Here is an 18952-nt window from a genome sequence, read left to right on the forward strand (position 1 = left end):
TTGAAGAAATTAATTTTCAACAAAACATGTAAATTTTCAACTAAGAAGATGAATCTTCAACTAGGATAGTTCAAATTTTTAGAAAAAAGAAGAACACATTACACAAATTTTCAAAAAAATAATGGAATCTTAAGTAAAAAAGTCAATTTTCAGCCAAATAGTTCAAATTTTATATAAAAAAAAAGAAAAAGATAAATTTTCAATTTAACATCTAACAGAAATTCGTTTCATCATGAAAAAATTGTTTATGCTCAAAAAGCATGAAAAAGACTTCCAAAACTTCGGCTCATTAGAGAGAAAAATAAAAACTGAAAAAAGAAAGAGAAAATAAATTTTCAACCAAAAATAATCCCTATGTATTTCAGGGTGCGTAGGTGGATAAAATGCAGTCTTCCGATACAACAGAAAATTAATTGAAATAATTAAAAAAAAATTATACATTTTCGTTTAAAAAAAATCCAAACTTCAGTGACATATTGTGTTTCAGTTATAAAAATAATGTTATAGAAATTTACCTTCTCAAAGTTTTCTTTATATTTTGACCTGAAAGTCAACTGAGCATCGCTCAGTGGCTCCTCCACACATTCCAAATTTAGCGTCATCTCTGCTGGCCGAACCCTGGTCACCGATCTAGTTATTAATCGTGACTTTGACATAGTCTGAGACCCTGCAAAAAAATATGAATCAGTCATTTTCAGACAAATTTTCAACCCATAAGATTCATTTTTACTAAAAAAGACAAATTTTCAACAAATAAAAAAATAGTTTTTAACAAAGTAGTTAAATTTTCAACAAAACAGACGAATTTTCTACTAAAATAAACGATAAATTAATAAAAAAATTGAATTTTTAACAAAGCAGTTCATATTTTAAACAAGCAGTTGAATTAAGAAACAAAACAAAAAATCTACCATGAAGATTGAATTTTCAACCAAAAAGTTGAGTTTAACGTAAAAAGAATTCAACTAAAATAATCGAATCTTCAAAATAATAGTTGAATTTTCAACCAAACAGATTAATTTTTAACCAAAAAGAGAATTTACAAAGCAAAATAGAGAATTTTTAATCAAGCAGTTCAGCTTTAAACCAAGTACATAGATCAATTAAAAAAATTAACTTTTCGCCCAGAAGATTAATTACAGTATACCAAAAAAGTTGAATTTTTAACTTAAAAAAAAATCATTTTGAACCAAAATAAAAGGCAATAAAAAAAAGAATAATTTTCCACCAAATAGTTAAATTATCCATCAAACAAATTAATTTTCAATACGAATGATTATTCATTAATAAAAAGAATTAATTTTTAACGACTTTTAACCAAGCAGTTGAATTTCAACAACAAAAAATAACAATTTTCCGCCAAAAAGATTAAGTTTCTAGAAAAAAAAAACTAATTTTCAACCAAGCATAGAATAGTTAGATTTTCATTAAATAAAATTAATTTTAAACAAAAACAACGAATTCTCAAAAAAAAAGTTCAATTTTCAACCAAACAGATGAATATTAAACTAAAATGATGAATCATTAACCAAAATAAAAGGATTTTGAACCAAGCAGTGAAATTTTCAATAAAACAAGATGAATTCTCAACAAAAAAGGTTTTAGTTGATATTTCGTCGAAAAAGATTATTATTTTAAATAGAAAACCCTTTAAATTAACTAAAAAAAAATCATCATTAGTCAAAATGATTTATTTTCTACTAATAGAAACAAATTTTTAAAAAAATGTAATTCCATCAAATGGTGGAATTTTCAAATAAAAAAGCTACATTTTTAACAAAACAAAAAAATATATAATAGTTAAATTTACACATAAAAAAAATTATTTTCACAAGAATAGTTACATTTTAGATCATAGAAATAAGTTTTTAACTAAAGTGATAAATGTTTACCCATAAATGTTAACCCAAAAACGAAGAAAAAAATTAATCTAAACTGTAACTTTTAATGTGTTAATCAATCATGTATGGTCAATTTTAATAATTTATTGATATGTGAGGATTTAATGACGAACTTTCATTTAGAAATAATTTTGCTATTTTATTATAAGACACTAATTAGTCATTATTGCCAGAAGATCAGTAATTTTAAGTGACTAATTCAGCCCATTAAAATGGCTGATTCGTCTGTTAAAACGACTGTTTTTTCAGTAGAAATGACTGATTTTTATTTACAGTATACTCGAAAATTATATATTAAAAATATATAATTAGATGAACTAATCCTAAATTTGCAGCAGAAAAGTGTTAAAATAAAAAAATATTTCTTAAATTGTCTTTCATCTACTTGATTTTTTCTAACCTAAGGAGAATTCGAATGAATGGAAATAAATTACTTATCAATAATTTATAATAAAATTTGACTTTTCAAAATAAAATATATATTAAACTTTCCTGCCTGAAGGAAAAAGCAACTTTTAGTGACAATTTTGACAATTTGGAAAAGTCAAAATCAATACAATTTCCCCATAAAATTTGTAAATAGTTCCGTATTGATCAAAAACAATAAAATATTATTTCTAAGCAACGAGTATGAATATTAATTTCACTAAATGCACAAAAGTTAATTTCGGTTTTTAAAGGCTTACGGCTGCGCCATTTCAGGGCCAGTCAGAAAGCAGGCAACCCGTCAAACATACCTTATTAAAATCTTCAAATTAGACCTTCTTTCCGGTTGGATATTTAAAAAATTTTATATTCCTGTCGTGTTAATTCTCTAAAATAGGGCAATTATCTAAAAACGTTTCAAATAATTCTAAAATAATTAATCGAAATTTTTCCAAAAAGTAGAAAATTAAACTTAACCTCAAAATTAAGGTTGTCGCGAATACGCCAATGCATACGTGTACTTTTGTATGGTAGACAACACGCGCACAAAAACGAAGCCATTTGTTATTTTACATTTACATTTTCGTGCCGGTCTTTATGAAATAGAGTAATAAAAATGTCTAATCCAGAATGGTATATTTTAAATTTCCCTTTTTAAAATCGCACTGTGAAAATAGGAATTACTGCTGAAAAGACTAGTAAATAAATTTAACTTTTCCCTCCAACACTCGATCCTTTAGACCATCTTACCTGCTCAGGAGACTCAATAGAACGGCGGTTTATCACTATTATTAGCACAATTTTAATGGAACACTGAATTAAATGAAAAAAAAACGGCACTCGTATTTTAATCTCGACAAACGGCAGAGCACGTAACGTATATCCGCTACCGCTACCGCTACGCCTGCATTATTGTGCATTTAGAACAAGATGGCGACACCGGCTCCACCATTCTGAAATGTTGGGTAAAAACCTAACCTCAAAATATTAAACTCATATTATAATATATATATAATATATATACTCATACGAAAAGTCGAAAAAAAATTTGACAAAAAATGTGTACCAAATGAACTTATTGCACTGAATTGAAAGTATAAATATCCGAAAATATGGTTTAAGCCTCAATACATTTTTTTTGTTTGATCTAAAATGGCTGAAAGGGAGCAAAACTGTCCTGAATAATTTTTTTTTTAATTAAATATAAACTAAAGTTTGAACAAAAATGAAAAAATTAATTCTTAAATTAATTTTATTTATCTGAAAAAAAATCAATTCCATGTTTATTTTTCGATTCAATCAATATTTCGATTGAAACCATTTGACCTGGTGGGGGTTCGGGACTGGAGAGGGAAATAAAAAAGTGATGCCAACAACTTTTGCGTTCTTGGATGTTGCAAAAGTTTTTCATTTAGGTATTTTTCCATTGGTATCCCTGCTCTACGACCTCCTTTTGACCTTACGTCATAACTCGACCCGCCCCTCCTCTTTCACAAAAAAAATATTTTTCAGAGAACAGTAATCATGCTATGAGTGGTATTATATTTTTATTTCAGGTTTATAATTAATAGTTTATTATAATTTTACGAGTTTTATGCGAACATAAATAATTTTTTTTTAATATTTAATTTTATTAGCCCATGCATGGTTACGCCACTGAGACAAGCCGGAAGCAGGGTCTGAGGCTAAGCGGAGTTGCGGGATTTTTAAAAATATGCCTATACCCAGCAACATCTATGTTCAACTTCAAAAAGTCGAAAAGTGATTTACAATCGCAAATAGCCTGTAGGTAACATTAAAGAACATTTTCGGCGCCGACAAATTTTAAACAAAATGTAAATTTTTGAAAATATTGAAATAAATTATTTGAAAATTTAAGGATTTTGAAGATTTTAAGATAATGATTTTTTTCATTAAGATTCCAGGGGAAATTTAAATTAATTAAAAAAACAATTAATTTAAAGAAAATATTTTAAAACATTTCAAATAATTTCATAAAATTTCGGAAAAGAACGTAGAAGTTCTTCAAACTAAATCTTTCAATTTTGCAAGATCACAAAATTTAAGAAAAAATTTTAATAAGTTTAATGTGTAGCCCGAAGTTTTGACTGAAAACAAAAATAATTTTATCTGAAACAAAATATAGATTTTGGAATATTTGAAACAGAAAGTTTAGAAGCTTTGTAGGAATTTAGAAAGTTTTTAAGAGGATAAAAAAACATTTTCTTACGATTGTTCGGTAAATTTGTCATCATTTTTATTTATAACATTTATTATAAAAGAATATTTGAAAGGAATCTGAAAAATATGAAGAAAATTAATCTAAGTAACAATAATTTGTTTTGAAATTTTTCAAGATTTCTGGGAATATTTAAAGCAATTCTTTATTCTTTTAAATTAATTTAAAGAGAATGTTTAAAGGCGTTTTAAAATATTGTAAGAAATTTAAAACATTGTCAAAAATGATTCCAAAAGACTTTTAAACAATTTTAGGAATAATTGGAGACTCGAGTCATATTATAAGATATTAAGGATTTTTAAAAATAATAAAAATATTAAAAGTATTAAAAATGTTTTTTTCCTTCAAATTATAATTTCTTTCAAATATTTTTTATTCTCGATTGAAAAATCTTTTTTGATTGCAAATTCAACAATTTTGTTGAAAATACTTATTTTTTAATGTAAAGTTCATTTCTTTCGGTAGAAATTTTAATCTTTTTTATCAAGACTGCAAACATTTTGTTTAAAATTGAAATCTTTTTTTTGTTAAAGATTCAATTATTTTCTTGAAAATTAGACTTTTTGGATGAATTTAACTCTTTTTTATTTAAAAATTACAAATATTTTTCGTTAAAAGTTTATTTTATTTTTTTCAAAATTCAACTATTTGGTTAACAGTTTAGTTCAAAATTAATCTCTTTGGTTGAAAATGTAATCATTTTGATTAAAATTATACTTTTTTGCAGGAAAATAATCTTCTCGGTTGAAAACCAACTATTTTGTTGAAAATTGGTTTTCTTGTATATGAACTCAACTTTTTCTGATACAAAATTAAAATCTTTTTGGAATGAAATATCAACTACAAAGTTTTCGTAAAGAATTTATATTTCGAAGGAATTTAAGGATTTTGAATAGTTTAAACAAAATATTTTTGTATGATTCTAGGAAAAATTTTAATTTATCCTACATTTGGAAAAATTAATTGAAAAAAAAATATTTAAAGAGCCATTCAAACATTTCAAATTTTATTCCCTGCAATTTCGGAAATGAGCGCAGAAGATTTGGCAGCATAATTTTTCAAATTTTACAAGATTACACAATTTTTTACAAAATTATTTACAAAAAATAATATTAGACTTAAAAATATTTCAGAAAAGTTGAAACAAAATGTAGATTTTTTAAAGATTATAAACAAAAAAAATTTGAAGTTTTTTAAGATTTTCTAAAGATTTTAAGTGAATAAAAAAAATTCTGGAGATTTCTGGAAAAATTTTATTTATCAAAATATATTTGAAGATAATATGCAAACAGATTTTAAAACATTAAAAAAGATGTAAAACATTGTAAAAAAAAATCTAGAAGATTTTAAGGCAAATTTTACAATTTTTGAAATGCAAGTTTTAAGTTTTTTTAAGATTTTGAAAAGTTTCAAGACAAAACAAAAATGTTATAAACGTTACTGCTTTGAATTATTTAAAAACATATTTTGAAATTCAAGAACTTTTGAAAAGATTCAAAAATAATTTAAATTTTGAGAAAATTAAAAACGTGCGTGAAAAACAATTTTTAATAAAATTCAAGAATTTTCAACAAAAAAATATCAATTCACAACCAAAAATGGTATAGTTATAATAAGTTGAAAAAATTCATTTTTGACAAAAAAAATAGTTGAATTTTAAAGCAAATGAATTCTTTTAACTTCAATGGAGAATCTTTAAGAAAAAAAATTCAACCTAAAACCAAATAGTTTTTTTCGGGTAATAAGATTAATTTTATAGCAAAAAATATGAATTTTCAACGAAATAATTAAATTTTTAAACAAGAATATTAATACTCTGCAAAAAAGATGAAATAAAGAACCAAGTATGTAAAAAAAATTTTTTAGCTCGCGATGTTAGTTCATCATAATCATATAAATAAAAATATATTTTTTTAATTAAAAAAATAACTGTATGCGACATTTAATACAATTTAGTAAAAAATATGTCAACGAAAATAATTAATCTTTACCTCGTATAGTTAAATTTACAGTTAAAAAATTAATTTTCAACTAAATCACAAATCTTGCAAAACAAAAATTATTTTTTAAGAAAGTGGTTCAATTTTCAACGAATGATTCTAATTTTCATCCAAAGTGTTTCAATAAAAAAAATTGTTATTTTGAGTGAAAAAACAGTTCAATTCCCAACCAAGAAAGATTAATTTTCAACAAAAAATAATTTTCAACGAAACAGTTGTATTTTTATCTTAAAAAAAGTAAATTTCGAAGCAAGAAGATTAGTTTTCCACCCAAAAAGACGAGTTTCCAAAAAAGATCATTTTTCAACCGAAAATAAAAGATACATGTTCAGTTAGAAAAATAATGTTATGAATTTTCTATAAAAAAATCGAATTTTTAAATAAAATTATGAATCTTTAACAATCAAGATTCAAAATTATTCAAATAGATCTATCTATATTTTTACTTCCGAGAAGGGTTTTTAAAAATAATCCTAATTAAAAGAGTGAAAAAATAACTAAATAATTTATAAAAATAATAAAGCTGAAAGCTTCCAAATTTGACGATTATAATATTAAAGAAGCAAATTTAATGGCGAAAAAATGTTTAAAATCATTAACTATGCAAAAATAAATAAATAATTAAATTACCAAGCTCTTCTTCTGTCCTTCCTATAGCTTTTTCGTAAACGTCTTGATTCTTATCTCCAATATTGCTATGGTGATTTACCGGCTTTGTACTGCTATCAACATTCGTGTGAGACAAAGAACTTTTTTTACGAAATTTGATTGCACTTTTAGCTTTCTTAGATTTTCGACCGATATTCCGCCTTTAGATGTAAATAAATATCAACAGATGAATGAAGTAAATTTCATGAAAAAGCATCATGGCATAAAACCATTTTAAAAAATTTGAAAACTTTATATTACCTGTAGCGAGTCATCGTAAAACAATGATTTATAACAGGTCATAGATTGGCATGAAAAGATCTCACATAAATTCCAAGATTATTTTTCAAAACACCATAGTTAATTCAAATAATTTCTCTAGTATCAACAAATTTATTAGATAGAAATTACGGTGTTTACTTTATTCAAACCTTAGAGGTCAAAACGACCAAATTAATTTTGACACCAGGAAGATTAATATTCTATGACAAACGACGAATTTTTCATCACATCGTTGAATTTTCAACTAAACAAGATAAATATTCAAGAACGAATAAAAAGAATTTTTAACAAAAAGTATGAACTTTCAACGAAATAGGATCAATTTTCAAGAAAATGGTAAAATTTTTAAGTAAAGAAATTAATTTTCAAGCATAATAATGAATATTTCATTTTTAAAAATAATTTTGAACTAAATAGTTGAATTTTTCACCAAAAAGATAATTTTTTCCCGAAATAGAAGACTTTTCAACAAAGAACCTAAATTTTCAATGCAAAAAGATAACTTTAAAAAAATGGAATGGTTATGTGTTCAGTTAAAAAAAAATTTGTTGTAACATATAAAAAAATGCCAACCAAATTTTTAAATTTGTAAAGAAAGAAATTAGTTTTTAAAGATATTCATGAATTTTTAACAAAATAAGATGAATTAAAAAAAATAGTTACATTTTAAACTAAAGAAACGAATTTCCTAGCGTAATAATGAATTTTTGAGCAAAAAGATAAATGTTCTACCAAAATACAAGAATTTTTACCAAAAAGAGACAAATTTTCAACCAAAGATAGAATGGTTAGATGTTCAGTTAAAAAATTGATTTTCCAACATATAGAAAAAAATTCAACAAAATAGTTAAATTTTTAACCAAAGAAATTAATTTTCAACAAAATAAGATAAATTTTCAAAAACTAATAAATTTTTAAAAGAAAACGTGAATTTTGAACTAAATAGTTGAATTTTCTACTAAAAGATTATTTTTCTACTAAAATAAACGAATTTTTAAAGAAAAGAGATAAATTTTCAACCAAAAATAGAATAGTTATATGTTTAGTTAAAATATTAATTTTTTAGAACAAAACAAAAAGGAATTTTCAACAAAATAATAAAAATTTGTTCAAATTAAATTTGTTCTGAAAACAGAAATTAAATTTTGTTTGAAAAAAGAAATTAAATTAAATTTTTTCTGAAAAAAACATCATCTTCAGGGGTTTTTTTTTCAGGATTCTTCTTTCGATTTCTCTAGCTGCTTAACGGGAAAACACCCGACCGGCAATCGAAAGTTCTGTGGTTCGATTCCCAGCGGAGCGAAAAGAGAACATTTTTTTCAGAAAAAAATTCAATTTAAAGAAATTTAAATTCATAGCCCCATCTAGTCTGTAAAGACGTTAAAAAATTGTGTGATTCTCTGATTATTCAAAAAAAAAACCATTTTTAACAAAATAGTTAAATTTTCATTACAAAAAACGTTTTTGAATTAAAATGGTTAATCATACAACAAAATAATACTTTTTTTAAAAAGTGGTTTCATTTTTAAGTAAGTAGTTAAATTAAAAATGATAATTTTCCGTCAAAAAGATTAATTTTCTAGCAACAAAGCGAAATTTTCAACAAAACACATGAATTTTACAAAAAATAGTTAAGTTTGTAACTGAAGAAGATTAACTTTCAACCAAATACGAAGTTGTTGAATTTTCGGTTCAAAAACTAATTTTTAACAACAAAAAAAAGAGGATTTTCAATGAAATATTTCAGTTTAGTACCAAAGAAATGGAATTTCAAGTATAATGATGAATCTTTAATAAAAAAATTACTTTTGAACTAAATAGTTGAATTCTCAACCAAAAAGATTAATTTTCTAGTAAAACGACGAATTTTCAACAAAATACATGAATTTTCAATGAAAAAATATAAATTTTCAACTATAAATGGTTATGTTCAGTTAAAAAAATTAATTTTTTTATAAATACAAATAGAATTTTTCAATAAAACAGTTAAACTTTTAAACAAAGAAAAGAATTTTCAAAAAAAATAAACGAATTATCAAATCAAAAAGAGAAAATTTAAAAAATAACAAAAAGAATATTTTCCACCAGACAAATTAATTTTCTATAAAAAAGGCGAATTTTTAACAAAATACATGAATTTTACACCAAATAATTGAATTAGTACCTAAAGAAATGAATTTTAAAATATAATGAGGAATCTTTAATAAAAAATAATAATTTTGAATTAAATATTTAAATTTTCGACCATACTGATCAATTTTTTAAACAGAATAGATTAATTTTCAATGAAAAATAATAAATTTTGAACAAAAAATGGAACAGTTATTATATGCTAAGTTGAAAAATTATTATTTGACAACAGAAAACGAATTTTGCAACAAAACAGTTAAATTTAAAAAAAAAATGAATGTTAGATAAAAAAAATAAATATCGTAAAATAAATAATCAAATAAAAAACACATTTCAAGTTTTTTAATTTGAAATTTAGAACAAAATTTTCGTTTTCAGGCATGAAAAAGCAGGATATAGCCCAAAAACAGGACAGCGATAAAAAATCAGGACTCCGTTTTTTCAGAATCTAATTTTAGCGCGATTAGAACTAGTGTTCAAAAAATTTCAACAAATAAATATAAATGGTTCTTCGACATTTTTACCTATTAATAAATTTTTTTAAATCCCCGAAATTTCCCGGTTTCCGGTCCAGCGGCCACTCGAATAAAATATAAATTGCAAAAAACATCAAATTATTTGAAAGAAAAGCTCACGTGAATATAACAGACACAATAATAGAATAACATAACCTACCTAAATTCAAATAAAAAGCACATTCTTTGTCATCACACTACTTTCAGCATGTTTCCCAGGGCTTTCAATGCACTCTTTCTATCAGTCGAAAAATCATTATTAATACCTAAAATATGTACAATGTACATATTTAATTATATATTTTTTTAGTTTTCGGCATTTGAGAAATTTTCCAATTTTTCTACGCCGTGTGTGTTTCCACTTTCCAGGCTCACTCACGCCCCCTAATGAATTATTTTCGAACTTGTCGAAACAGCCGAATTTCCTTTTCTTTTCTTCTTGCATCATTTGCACGTGGACGTCGAGTAGCCCGAGTTTGGAGGGCGAGTGAACGCGAAGCTTTGTAAAATAGTGCAGTTGTAATTTTTATATTTGGATAAGTGTTTGTAACGAAATTCTGTGACAATTTACCAAAATGCTTTCCGCTGCGAGACTTCTTTCCCGAGGATGTACCGGTGTCACTTCCGACATCGCCAGGAGACGACATTTCAGCACCATCCTAAAAAATGTAATGCGAATCATACGCCGCTTGGATTGATCTTCTGACTGAAATTTCATTTTCATGGTGTCTAAAAAATAGTTGTTTATTGTTTCGGAATTCAAAACCATTCCAGATACTTCATGAACTTTAATTATCGTTATATTATATATTTAGATTCAAAATTTCGTAGATTATCGGCACGTGCCTCTCCGAAATTTATACAATTTTTGCGTTTTTGAAGGGATATTTTGGTCTTTTTTTTTGTCAAGAAAAAATAACAATTTTGGTGAAACTTCATTTTTAATGCTCCAATTTTTTCGAGAGTTTTCGTTTTGTTCTGAAATAGTTGAAATAATCAATTTTATTGGTATCTTTAGGGCATTGCTCCGATGGTCGCTTTACCTCAAAGAAATGCCGAACTTAATCAGTACCGATACAAGTAAGTAATAATGTTATCCTCAAATATTACTTAATTTTTAGGTTATAATTCAAGGTCTTCCATCAAATTTTTAAAAAGAACAAACAAATTTAGTTACTTTTTGATATTTTTTAAATATGATTCTGGCCACTTAAATATAAAATAGCACATGAGATTTTAAAAACAAATTACATCATGCTGCAATTACAAAATTTGTTAAAATTGACGACTAATCTAAATTATTCTCCAGAAAATCCATTTTGCATGTTACGTAACCTGAGAGTTCACTCTCTAGGGTGGTCCAAAAATGCATTGGAATTTTTTATCTCGAAGTTTTATGGATATTGCGCCCAAATTTGTTCGAATCTACAAAAAAATAAATGCGTTTTTTTTAAATAAAATTATATTTAGTGGTTTCTCAAGCCCCATGAAGTTTGACCCTATTCCCCATAAAAAACACGTTTTTGTTAATTATGTTCAGAATCGTCAATAGATGGTGAATTGAGTTAAAACTCAACATTCGTCTTCAGAATTATCCATAGAATACAAATGAACATTTATTTTTAAAATAGCACATCACTTGGTTTAAATTTTAACTATTAAATTGAAAATTTCTTTAAAAATTCTCAATTTTGTTGAAAATTAATATATTTTGTTAAGAAATAATCTTTTTGATTGGAAATTAATTTTTTATTGAAAATTTATCTCCTGGGTTGAAATTTCATTAAATTTCGATATTTTAAATAATGATCCGAAGCAAATATTACTTAGATTTAATTTTAAACCGCTCTTTGTCGGCTGTTATTTTCCAAGCCAAAAGTCCCGTTAACGAGTCAAATATTTTAATAATATTAAAAAATGAACTTAAAAATTTCTTATTTGTCGCAGGCTTCACAGTCTTTTCCCTTTTCTCGTTTTTCAACTAAATAAGAACTAAATTGAAAATTCACATTGAAAGACCATTATTTTTTGTTAAAATGTATGCTAATAAATTTCAGCTTAGGAATTTATATTTTTTGGTTAAAGCTGTCGAAAATTGTTCTGTCCTTTTGACCTTCTATTCGAAAATTTCTCTCCTTTTGTCGAAATTGACTCTTTTTTAGTTAAAAATGCAACTTTGTGTTTAAAAAATAAACCGGGTCCGTTGAAAGCCAATTGTTTGTCGAAAATTTATCTTTTTTAGTTAAAAATGTAATTATTTGGTTAAAAGTGCATGCATTTTGTTAAAAATTCGTTCTTATTGATATAAACTAATACTATTGGTTGAAAATTGATGTATTTTGCTTAAAATTTGTCTTTTTGATAGAAAATTTTAACAATTTAGTTAAAAATTGTATGTATATATTTTTTTTATTCGCCTTTTCTGGTAGAATATTACTCTTCTTGGTTGAAAAATGAAAATCCAGCAATTTGGTAGAAAATATATTTATTTGGCTGAAGATTCGTATTTTCTTTGTAGAAAATAAATTTTTTTGGTTAAAAATGTAATTTTATGGTTGAAAATGCAACTTTTTTTTGTAAATAATTCATTTCTTTGGTTTGATAATTCGACAGTCTTGTAGAAAATTGGTATTCTTTTTATTGAAAATGAATTTTTTAACTGATTAAAAATTGATTTAAAAAAAATTTTTAATTCAACTATTTGTGGAACATTCATCCATTTTCTTTTTAAAAATCGTGTTTTTTAAAGAAATGTATTCTATCATAAAAATTAGTTTTTCTGTTGTTAAAAATTAGTTTTTGGTTGTTAAAAATTAATTTTTTTAACTGAAAATTTCACTACCTGGTTGAAGATTTAACTTATATGTAGAAAATTCGTCTTTTTGTCCTCTTCAACAATTTGGTAAAAAGTTTAAGAGGTAACACCACTCTAGCGACAGAAAAAAGCTTAACTTTGACTTTTTATTTTTTGTGTATGAAAAAAGTAATACAAAATTTTTAACAACAAATAATTTTTAGTGGGTTTGTTTGATATATATTAAAGTATGAAAAATCTTTATTAATTTTAATTTTGATACTATATGGCGGCGACAGAGCCCGTTTTGAAAATCGTATTTTTTTAAAAGCCCTTCACGGGAGGACGGTTTTCTCGAAAAGTATAAAATCTGAAACGAAAACCAAAAAATTTTATAATCTATATACTAACGTAGGTTTTTTTAAATCAAGTTTTGTACAAATATTACACTTTTTAAGAAATGAATCGATACTTCCATATGGTCAATTAATACGTGTCCTCCCAGTTTGAAAAAAGTGGTTCCGAGAAAAACGCGTTTAAAGTTTTACGAGCACATAATACGTGGAAAAAATGTGTTATCTCCAATCTGCGATAATTAGTTTATGTTGATAAAACATTATTTTTTCAAATGAAAATACAACTATTCCATTTTTGGTTGATAATTGATCTTTTTTAGTTTCAAAACTCAAATATTTGGTTGAAAACTCATGAATTTTGTTGAAAATTCTTCTTTGTTTTTTAAAATTAATCTTCTCAGTTGAAAATTCAACTAATTGGTTAAATTGGTTGGCTTAAAAGTCAAACTTTTTTCATGTCATTCAATGGCTTTATTGACGACTGAAAAATGTTTCAGGGCCCCTAAATAGTTACAGTTTTTACCGAAATTTAAAACTTTTTGTCCACTTTCTACTTAGTGAGGCAATAATTCATGCAAGTTACCAAACTTAATTGTTTAAACAATTTATTATTGTTTATAGTTATCTTCTCTTAGATAATTCTTAATTTTTAGTCATGAACAAATTAATAATAAATATATATCGAAGAGAATTATTTTTAATCCATCTCTTCTTTTTGTGAATATATTTTAATGAAATAAAACAGATATTTAAAATATATTTATGAACAATAATAAATTACTTAAACAATTATTTTTCTTAAATTGCATTGATTAGTACCTTGCTGTAAGTGACAAGCGAACAAAAAGTTAAAAAATTTCAGAAAACCCGCAGCTAATCTAGCATTAATATAGGAGAAGATAGTTATGAACAATAATAATTTGTTTAAACAATTATATTGATTAAAATTAATTAATTATTACTTTTCCCAAAGTAAAAATAGTACAAAAAGTTTAAGATAGCAGAGAAAAAACTATTGTGGTTGTTAAATTGCATTAATTAATACCTTACTTGAAGTGAAAAGTTGACAAAAAGTTGAATATTCCAGGAAAAACCGCAACTTCCTAGCATTATTCAAAGAGAATGTTATTTAATATAATAATAAATTGTTTAAGCAATTATGGGTGTTCACTTGAATTAATTATCACCGCACTGTAATCGAAAAGTGGCGAAAAAGTGCAAAATTTTAGAATAAATGCAACTTCTTAGGATTATTCTAAGAGAATATTATTATAAAAAATGATTAGTGGTTTACACAATTATTTCTGTTTAATTTAATTCTGTTAAATTTAACACCGTGACTTTCTAATTCTATTCTAATTCATTCATTTATTATAATTCTTTTCTATTTAATTTTTTACTCACGGGTTTTTTTGGGACCCTATAAAACAGACTTACGGGCGATATTTAAAAAATGATTATTTTATCTATAGAGTATAGCTAACTGTGAAGAGAAATGTTGTGTTTCAACTTGATTCACATAATATTGCATATACTGAATAAAATGTAAAAAAACATATTTTTTTTCTTATGTGAATAACTTGTTAAAGTTCATGGGGTTTGCGGGACCTTTAAAATATTTGTTTGTTCAAAAAATCGCATTTATTTTTTGTAGATTCGAACAGTTTTTAAAATTACGTGCCCTTGGAGATAAAATTTGAAATAATTTTTCCAAAATTCTTTTATTTATTTGTTTATTATTGAAAAAAATAGATCTGAAGGAGTGAAGGGGGCTGTTATCGGAATAGATCTGGGAACTACATTTTCGTGTGTCGCTTGTATGGAAAGCAAGCATCCAAAAGTTATCGAAAATGCCGAAGGATCAAGAACAACCCCGTCTTATGTTGCTTTTACCAAAGGTTTGTGCTTAATGAAAAGAACAACAAAAATTTTATTTCTCTTTTTGTTAGTTTTTTTTTTTATTTAGAGTACTTTATACATTTTTAGATGGAGAACGATTGGTTGGTATGCCAGCAAAACGTCAGGCGGTAACAAATTCGGCAAATACTTTCTACGCGACGAAGCGTCTCATTGGTCGTAAATTTGAAGATGCAGAAGTAAAGAAGGAAATGTAAGTTGTTGTTATAATTACTATTATTTTAAACTTTTTCTCGCCAGGAAATTTTTTCGAGAGCCTGTTTAATTTTTTTTTAAATTGCAATATAAAATTGGAGAATAATGATTCTGCACTTGTAAAAGTAGCTTTATATTGTTGTATTTAACTATTTTGTTTGAAAAATTGTTTTTTTTTCTGATTAATATTTTGAACTGAATGTTTAACTGTTCCATTTTTTGTTAAAAAATTCATTTTCTTGCTTAAAAATTCAAGATTTTGTTTGTAATTTTTTTCTGTGTTGACTGAAAAATCTTTTTCGTTTGAAAATTCAACTCATGTTGAAAAGTTGTCTCTTTTGGTTGAATTCGACTTTTTTTCATCACAAATTAAAAACTTTTTTTGTTAAAATATCAAATACATTTTTCTATTAAAATTTATCTTTTCTAGGAAGAAAATTAAATGACTTGCTTGAACTTTAAACACTTTTGTTAAAAATTAATTTTTCTGTTGGAGATTTTGTCATTTTAATTTGAAATTCATTTTTTGATTGAAAAATCAGCTATTTGGTTGAATATTTGTTTTCTCTTTAGCTGAAACTGAATTTTTTTTACTGAAAATTTAACTATTAGAATTAAAACTTCTATTATTTATTAAAAAATATTGTTTGTATCTTTAATACTTGTAAAATTCGTTTCTTATGGTAGAAATTATTCTTCGTGATTCAAAATTCATCACTTTGTTTTGGGAAATTTAACTTTTTTTTTTAATCAGTTTTTTTTGTTGAAAAAATTATTTTCTTTAAACTGAAAGTGTTTAAAATTCAACTTTTCTAGGTGGAAATTCATAATTTTAGAGGAAAATTCATCTCTTTGAACATTAATATTTTAAACTGAAAATGTAACTATTCCATTTTTGGTTTGAGAATTATCTTTTTAAATTGAAAATTCGTCGTTTTCTTTGTAGAAATCAATCTTCTTGGATTGAAAATTCAAATATTATAATAAAAGATTCATAATTTTAGTTGAAAATTCATCTCTTTGTTTGAAAATGTAACTTTTTTAAATTAGTTTTTTTTTCGGTGGAAAATTAGTTGGTTAGACTTTACTTGTTTTTTACTTAAAATTTAATTATTCAATTTTTGGTTGAAAAATGTTATTTTTAAATTAAAAAATCGCCTTTTTCTGATAGAAATTAATCGTCTTGATTGAAAATTCAATTATTGTATTGAAAAATTCAACAGTTTAGTTGAAAATTAATTTGTTTTTAAATTAAATTATTTTAGTTAAATATTCATCATTTTAGTTGAAAATTGACCACTCGGATTAAGAATTTGTTGTTTTTTTTGTGTGGAAAATTAATGTTTTTAACTGAAAATTGAAGTATTCCATTTTTGGTTGAAGACTGATCTTTTTTAGTTCAAAATTCAACTATTTGATTGAAAATTTATCTTTTTTGCTTGAAAATTTGGTTTGAGAATTCATGTATTTTATTGCAAAATCGTATTTTTTGGTAGAAAATTAATTTTCTTGGTTGGAAAGTCAACTATTTGGTTTTAAATTGAACTATTCCAGTTGAAGGTTTATCATTTTAGTTGAAAATTCATCACTTTGTTTTTGGAATTTTAACTTTTTATTTCGCATTATTTTTTTATTTATTTTTTCTTTTTAAATAAAATATTTTTTTAACTAAAAATGTAACTATTCCAATTGAATATTCCATTATTTTAGTTGAAAAATCATCGCTTTGATTAAACATAAATTTTTCAACTAAACATAACTATTTAAATTTTGGTTAAAAATTAACATTTTATTTGAAAATTCGTTGTTTTTTTTAGAAATTAATCGTCTTGGGTTGAAAATTCAATTATTATATGAAAAAATTCATCGTTTTAGTTAAAAATTGATCCTTTAGCTTTCAGATGAAACTATTCTAGTTAACGATTCATCATTTTAGTTAAAAATTCATCACTTTGTTTGAAAATGTAACTTTTTTTAAATTAGATTTTTTTCGGTTGAAAATTAGTTGTTTTTTTAAAACTAAAAACGTAATCATTCTATTATTTGAGTGTAAAATTCATATCTTTGGTTAAACATGACTTGTTTTTTACTTAAAATTTAATTATTCGATTTTTGGTTGAAAAATCATATTTTTTAATTAAAAATTCGCCTTTTTCTGTTAGAAATGAATCGTCTTGATTGAAAATTTAATTATTCTATTGAAAGATTCATCAGTTTAGTGGAATTTTTATTTATTTATTATTTATTAAAATTAACTATTCCATTTTTGGTTGGAGACTGATCTTTTTGATTTAAAAATTCAACTATTTGATTGAAAATTTATCTTTTTTACTTGAAATTTTAGGAATTCTGAATAGTTTAAATTGAATTTAATACATTACCTATATCAAATTCACCTAAATATACACTGAATTTTAAGTATAAGAAGATGAAATAAAAATTTGTTTGAATTATTATTCAATTTCTTGAAATTTAAGGACTAATTCAAGAAATGATTGATTACATTAGTAGTATTATTTTTATGGTCGATGGTACTAAAACGTTTTAGAATATGACAAAGCTTTATAAATTAAACACATCAATTGAATCTCTAAAAACTTAAAAAAAACCTTACTTATAATAAACTCCCGAGACTTTATACATATTTCGAGTGGATTGATAAAATAAAATGCTGAATATTACGAAATAGCTGGAATGGTCAGGGAATTTTTTTCTTGATTTGTGTTTAATAAACCCTGACTGAACATTCTCTATTTTTTTTTAAATTAATTAATTAAATAAGTTTTATTTTAATTGTAGGAAAACGGTTTCCTATAAAATTGTAAAGGCATCGAACGGAGATGCCTGGGTTCAAGGAGGAGACGGAAAAGTGTATTCCCCTAGTCAAATCGGTGCATTTGTTCTGATGAAGATGAGAGAAACTGCCGAAGGTTACCTAAACACCCCCGTGAAAAATGCAGTCGTCACCGTGCCCGCTTACTTCAACGACTCTCAGAGACAAGCGACGAAAGATGCTGGACAAATTGCTGGTCTCAATGTTCTCAGAGTCATCAACGAACCCACTGCCGCTGCCCTCGCTTATGGAATGGATAAAACTGACGACAAAATGTACATTTCATAGGAGACCAATATCAGCAAACACGGTGTTTTTCGACTGACTTCAAAATTTTCAATAGATTTGAATAACTTAAAAGGACTTTTTAAAAATATTTTAGGGTATTTAAAAAAAAAAACTTTTAAGACAATTTCAAGAGCTTCTAATTTGAAATTTTTCAGAGAACTTAAAAAAATTCCAAGTATTTTTTAATTAATTTCGTTAATTTAAAGGGATTTCAAGGGGTTTAAAATATTTTAGGATAAAGACTTTTTTTTGTTTTGGAAACTATGGAACGATTTTACAGGACTTAGTAAGATTCAGGAAATTTCAGTCTCCTAGAATTTCACGGGATTTAATAATATTTTAGTGGATTTTAAAGAATTTATTTAAGTGTAGGGCTTCTAAGATTTGAAGAGATTTGACATTATTCTTTGGAATTCACCTTAAATTCT

General features: G+C 24.9%; 2 protein-coding genes and 1 long non-coding RNA gene across 7 annotated transcripts in view; 2 read left to right on the top strand and 1 right to left on the bottom strand.

Moving 5' to 3' along the window:
* Positions 1 to 10510, bottom strand: part of LOC117168099 — a 63009-nt gene extending 52499 nt beyond the window's left edge. For 2 of the 5 annotated variants that reach the window (XM_033353472.1, XM_033353471.1), the window contains exons 1-3: positions 10302 to 10510; positions 7197 to 7375; positions 516 to 667 (exon numbers count right to left, since the gene is read on the bottom strand). In XM_033353472.1, the coding sequence (XP_033209363.1) occupies positions 516 to 667; positions 7197 to 7375; positions 10302 to 10324 (354 nt within the window). In that variant the 5' untranslated portion in view covers positions 10325 to 10510. Of the gene's footprint in view, positions 1 to 515; positions 668 to 3077; positions 3228 to 7196; positions 7376 to 7475; positions 7580 to 10301 lie in introns of those variants that run through there. The other 3 variants (XM_033353474.1, XM_033353476.1, XM_033353475.1) reach the window with 3 other exon arrangements.
* Positions 3181 to 4205, top strand: LOC117168101. Its single transcript, XR_004466458.1, has 2 exons — positions 3181 to 3292; positions 3965 to 4205. It is a non-coding gene; the product is annotated as an uncharacterized LOC117168101 (long non-coding RNA).
* Positions 10511 to 10546: 36 nt separating the features above from the next.
* Positions 10547 to 18952, top strand: part of LOC117168100 (heat shock 70 kDa protein cognate 5-like) — a 33590-nt gene continuing 25184 nt past the window's right edge. Inside the window, exons 1-5 of the mRNA XM_033353477.1 lie at positions 10547 to 10809; positions 11160 to 11221; positions 15044 to 15189; positions 15278 to 15401; positions 18203 to 18511. Of these exons, the coding sequence (XP_033209368.1) occupies positions 10717 to 10809; positions 11160 to 11221; positions 15044 to 15189; positions 15278 to 15401; positions 18203 to 18511 (734 nt within the window). The 5' untranslated portion in view covers positions 10547 to 10716. The remainder of the gene's footprint in view (positions 10810 to 11159; positions 11222 to 15043; positions 15190 to 15277; positions 15402 to 18202; positions 18512 to 18952) is intronic.

The sequence above is a fragment of the Belonocnema kinseyi genome, chromosome 2 (assembly GCF_010883055.1).
Source record: "Belonocnema kinseyi isolate 2016_QV_RU_SX_M_011 chromosome 2, B_treatae_v1, whole genome shotgun sequence".
NCBI lineage: Eukaryota > Metazoa > Arthropoda > Insecta > Hymenoptera > Cynipidae > Belonocnema > Belonocnema kinseyi.